Raw genomic sequence first — 5,841 nt, 5'->3', positions numbered from 1 at the left:
ATGGGGCCTGTGTCTATTCATTCCCAGTCAAGATTTAATTCATAAGGAAGTGTGTTAAATGAATCTTTGGGAACACCATGGTCAGAAATGCTTCCTGCTCAAGGTGGGGCCTAACGTGTGAGCAAGCACAAGTTGGCTGTTGCTGCACTGTGGGTCCCAGCAGCACACTAGTCAATGCTACATGTTTTTCTATGAAGTGTGTGGTAAGGACCCACGTAGACTTTTGAAAATGTTTTCTTGCCTCAAATATACTGTTTATTCTCACCTAGCTGAACTGGAGCTGTGATATTTGTTGAGAATATAGGCTTCAGGTGTGCCATAATTGATGTGGTTGCTTCTGAAACCAGTGTACAACTGCATTTTCAATGTCTTCAATGGACATCATTCAAGATACAAACGCTCCTTCTATTGCTTTGGGAATTGACATCTCAGGTGGCTCCAGCTGTAACTGCCCCTGTCCCACTGCAAAGGAGAAGTGGAGAATTTCCATGGACATCTGACATAGAAACAGAAACATTAAGAATCTCTTTCATCACGAATCCATGTTCAAATAAATTGAAGAGCAACTCACAAGCCCCCAGAGGGGAAAATATGAATGTTCCCAGTAGTAACATCCTACTGTCTGCCAGATCGTGTCACCAGGGAGAAGGTGGGAAACTGAGGATCCTGGTTGGAGTGTCCAGGGCACAGGGAGGAGGATGTGAGGAAAGGAAGCAGCGGGTAAGGTGGGGGCATGTGCAACTGGATGCAGAGCTGAGTGTTTTAAGGGGTTCTGATGGCTCACGAGTGCTGAATTGACAGGAAATACGCTTCACAACCTAAACAGGAACTTGTCTGTAGGCTGGGTGGAAGCAGTTCTCGGTGGTGACTTAATTCTGTTTTAAACTAATCTGTTTCCTCCGTTATTTTCACACTATAGAAACATTGTTTCAAAAATGTGAGAGTTTAGCTTTTGTGTCGTAAAGTTAAACTTAGTACTTCTGTCAATTTCTTTGGCTTCAGTACTCAGGAGTTTGGAACATGTTGAGTATTTTGCAATTTTTTAATCCCACCCAAGTATATGTTTATTTATTTTCTAGAAAGAGGCAGCAGGGAGAGAGAGGGAGAGAGAGAAACATCCAGGTGAGGGAGAACATCAATTCGTTGCCTTCTATGTGTACCCGACAGAGATTAACCCTCCGTTGGTTAGGTATGTGCCCTGACGGGGCATGAAACCTGCAACTTTTGGTGTACAGTTGACACTCTAACCAACTGCACCACCCAGCCACAATCAGTATTTTACATTTTTTAAAAGGCAAACTAGTGGGGAGGAGGAGAATGGGGGGAAAGCTACAGGGAATAAGAAACATAATTGGTAGGCACAAAAATTAACCAACATAATTGGTAGGGGGATGGATGTTAAGAACAGTACAGGAAATGGAGAATCCAGAGAAGTATATGTACAACTCATGAACTAAGGGGGAGAATGCTGGAGGATGGGGAAGGGCAGGGTGGAGGGGGAGAGGAGAGAAAAAATTAGAAAAACTGTAGTAGCATAATCAGTAAAATATACTGAAAAATAAAATGTCAAACCAAAGTCTCAAACTGATATAATTTATACCTCATTTTACAAGTGACAGTCATTTTCACTTGAAATACAATGCAACATTTTCTTTTATAACTAACTAGGATGTCACCATATAGATTACAACTCAGAGCATGAAATTTCAGTTATAACCAAGGTGCCTTCAAGAGGAGACAGAACTGAAATTGCTAGAAGGAATAACAGAACAAACTGTGAGAATGGGCTCTGCCTCTACTTACCCTGGGCCTTGAAACTCTCTCATAACACCGTGTCAGAGAGGGATATATTTAAAAAATGTCTTTAAAAAAATTCTCATCCATGGATATGTTTATACATTTTAGAGGGAGAGGAAGGTAGGGGCACAGAGAGAAAGACATTGATATAAAGCATTGATCTGTAACCTCCCGTATACACCCCAGCTTGGGATCAAACCCCCATCCTAGGTATGTGCTGTGACTGAGGAATGAACCCTCTACTCTTTTGTGTACAGGAAAATGTTCAAACCAACCGAGCCAGCAGACTAGGGCTAATGTCCATTTATGCATCTGATTAGAAGTCTTCTGATCATGGCAGGTTCTCTCTCTTCTTTCACAGGCAAAATCAAGTATCACCCCACAATGTGGGCTCATCTAATTTCCCCGATGAATTTGCAGCTCTGATCTGATGCCATTGTGCTGGTAGAAACATTTTTCCCACATCTCACAGAAAACTGGCATTGCTCCATTCCAATTTAATCAGGATACCTTAGTGTGTACTTAAAATATTGCAATCTTTAAATTTAATAGTGTGGTCTCACAGTCCAGTTCAAAAAGGATGGACTTCTTGCTTTTGGCTGATCTCTAAGCCTAAATTCTCTAAGCTTATTTTTTTTTAGTTGGAAAATGGAACAATAATAGTATATTGTCAAGGGGTTGTCTTGAGTATGCATGACAATAATGGCCCCAGTCATCCTGGCCACTTACTCAGAGTCTCTGCATGGTGAGATGGTGGGCCATGGCACAGCCTGTGCTTTCTGTTCCCACACAAGACTTTAATTAATTGGGATGTGCTGTCAAATAAAGCTGTGGAAGCACAATCCTTGTAATTTACTGAGAGCTCTGTGCAAGCACCATCCCAGACGGCTTCTTGAAGAGCTTGGGAAGGGCTGCAGACAAGGCAAGGCTGACTTCAGGAGCCCAGATGGAGAGGAGGTGCTGGTTGTGGTTGCCACTGATGGGAAGGATGTGGCACAGGTCCAAGGGGAGGATATTGTGTGGGTGTCTCAACAGTTGTAGTAGTGTGTGTCCAGCCAGCACAGTAGTAAACGGCCACATCTTCTTTTTCTATGAAATTTATGGTCAGCGTCGAAGTGAAACTTAGAGAATTCTTTCTTGCCTCAACTTTGTTGTTCTTCCCACCTTGGTTACTTCGAGCCGGACTTTTTGTTGAGCTCACGTAAATCAGATGCTCCAAAGCCTGATTTGATTTTTGCCGGTACCAGTGAATGACATCGCTTTCAAAATTTGTGCTTGAAACTTTGCAGTGTATGTCAACACTTTTCTTTACTTCTGTTGAAATGGATATCTGAGACTGCTCCAATTTTGATAACCCGAGTCCAACTGTATGTAAAAGAAGAGAATTTCTGATGAAATTCTGATAATATAAGAAACATTAAGGAATTTCTTTGCTCCCTCATCTAGACTGAAAGGTCAGGAACTGTTACTCACGTGCCCAGAAGGACAAGAAGGTGAGTGCTTCCAGCAGAGACATCCTGTGAACAGAGTGTGTCCTCAAAGAGAAGCAGGAAAGTGGAGATTGGGTGGCAGGACAATTTATGTCAGTAGCAAGTAGGTGTAGCCTAGCCTGGGGAGAGGGAAGGAAGTGGTGGGTCAGCAAGACCTTGGGCCTTTAGTGCCGGCTGCTGGCCAGAGGTTGCTCCTTTCTATGAGCTTCACGATATCAAAATACAGCTGGTGGTCTATGTAGGGCTCTTTGGCATAGATGTGAAGGGTCCTTGGAGGCACCTTGGGACATCCAGCTAAACATACTTATTGAAGAAACTCAGAGAAACAGGTAAGATAGAAATAAATATAACTGTGTATAACCAAAACCAAATCTATTTATCATTATGGTGTTAATGTGTAGAATTCCTCTGTACATATATAAGGATAGTAATGTGATTTTTGTGGATGATAAATATATTTAAGTTACACATGGAACAGGTACAGGTTTTGTGCTCTTTTTCTTTGAGTTCATCTTGTATTCTGAGCAACTTCGCATGTGATTGATGCTTTTTTAATGCCTGCAGCTAATCACCATTCATCTCTGTCACTTAGAAGTTGCCTGACCCTGTCCAAATCTCCTCATCTCTTTGTTCCTCAGATTCCTCACTTGAAGATTGATGCAGTAATAATGCCCGTCTCAAACGGTTGTGTAGATTAAATAACTAAGAAGGCTACCTTGTGCAGATTCTGGCATACATTAAATTTTCAGTGATTATTAGACATTATTGTTAATACTGGTATCATTTTTTAAGAATTTAACTTTCCTATACTGTCAACTAATTCCCTTATGGTTATCTCTGAAAGCATTGTATGTATTGGAGCTTCTTGAGCCCTGGACAGCAGTTGTCCCTGAAGCTTATGTCCAGTCCTGTAATATACTGTGTGGAATGGATGTGAACTCACACTAGCTTGGGTCTTCTCAGGAAGCAAACAGAGGAAGAAGCTGGCTCACTATGGCTAGATATTTTTCCTGAGGAAGCTGCCCTATTTTCATTCTTGTCTGATAAATATCACTTCTGAAATGACAACACTGGAAAGTTGAAAGTCAAGAAGGATTTATTCTTTCACAAGACTTATAAGGAGGGAAATTAAACTTAGATGAAGGTTTAAAACATTATGAGATGAAAAGGAAGATAAATGGCCACTTCAGAATCATCCCTGGGGAAAAATTTTTCTTCAAACAAGGAAGTAAAGTTAAAAAATATTTTTTATTATTATTTTAAACACTTTCAGAAAATAAGTATTTTGTTGCATTTACTTCTCATAATATTAATAGTGTATGATAATTAAAACATTCTAAGTGGCAGGCAATGTACTGCAAATATCTCATTTAATCTGCATAAACCTATTTTGTGCTGTTAAAGTTGTTCTCATTTTTTAGATGAGAAAATGGAGGCTTTGACAGAGCAGCATCTTGTTCCAAGCCTTACAGGTATAAGTGGCAGAACAATAATTTGCATCAGAAGGTCTGACTCTGAAACTCATGTTCTTAAGGAAGATACTATACCTCATACATAATGAAACAGTTTCCCTCAGCTTAGAACAGTCTCTTACAGGTAATTCAGTCTCTTTTGGTACCTTCTTGGTATTTTCTATTTTTTTCCCTCTTCCTTGGCTCGTCCCCAGGATGGCATCAAGACATATGGGAGGAATGGGCGTGTCTGCCACCCTCCACATCCTCTCAGACTTCCAGCTCTTCACCCTGGGATTTAGCCTCTTCCTCTGAATTGGCTGGAGCAATACCCAGACCTCAACCTACTACTACTGACTCCACACTATATCCTTGGGTACAAAGTTCCCACCCTGCAGCTTCTCATTCAAATCCTGGGTGCTGCATGGCCCACTCCCCTTAGCACTTCTCACCCTCTTAGAGACCTGAGAGGCATTAGGGTCTGCTACACATGAAGCCATGGGGAAAGCAGTGCTGGTATGGGCTCACCTTTGTAAATGCCTTCCACAGTCCATGTTGTTCTTCTTACTGGGGCCATGCTGGGGGAGCTTGCTATCACCAGGTAATCTGAGTCTCTCTCCATTTATTTTGAGTTTTTGCCGAAGTTCTGTCCTCTCTGGGATAAGACCCTCAGAGGCAAGGGAACCAGAAAGGTAACTAACTCCTTTTCCCCTCCCCCTTATCTCACAAACATCACAACTGGCAGTGCTACCCCTTCCTCTAGGGTGGATGCTAACTTCCCTGACACCGCCTCCCCACTTAACTATAACTAGATCTCTACTAAAATTCTTTATTCCTGTTTGCCAGCTTACATTGACCTTTAAATAGGATATTTGAAAATTTAGAAAACCTTTTCCTTTTTCACCAAACCTGATTTTCAAGCCCACTATCTCATGACTAACTCAAAAGGGAGCTTGTCAAATGTCAAGTTTGGTATCCAATAGAGTATTAGTAGATATAATTACTATGGTGAACCTTAGATTCCCAGAACTTGTAATGTTATAACTGGAAGTTTGCACCCTTTGTTTAATATTTCCCCATTTTCCTCACCCTCCAGCCCCTGG

The 5,841-nt window shown here is 41.4% G+C and overlaps 1 gene segment (V, D, J or C); it reads right to left on the bottom strand.

Annotated features, from left to right (window-relative positions):
* Nucleotides 1-2,724: 2,724 nt before the first annotated feature.
* On the bottom strand, nt 2,725-3,332 carry LOC118993971 (T-cell receptor gamma chain V region V108B-like). The segment is given in 2 exon segments: nt 2,725-3,162; nt 3,271-3,332. Coding segments are annotated over 2 exon segments (474 nt in total).
* Between the last annotated feature and the right edge of the window lie 2,509 nt (nt 3,333-5,841).

Source organism: Sturnira hondurensis, unplaced genomic scaffold (genome assembly GCF_014824575.4).
Source record: "Sturnira hondurensis isolate 20B ecotype Veracruz unplaced genomic scaffold, ASM1482457v3 Scaffold0008992, whole genome shotgun sequence".
Classification (NCBI taxonomy): domain Eukaryota; kingdom Metazoa; phylum Chordata; class Mammalia; order Chiroptera; family Phyllostomidae; genus Sturnira; species Sturnira hondurensis.
Note: the sequence above shows the minus strand (reverse complement) of the source record. Positions and strands in the feature narration are given on the sequence as shown.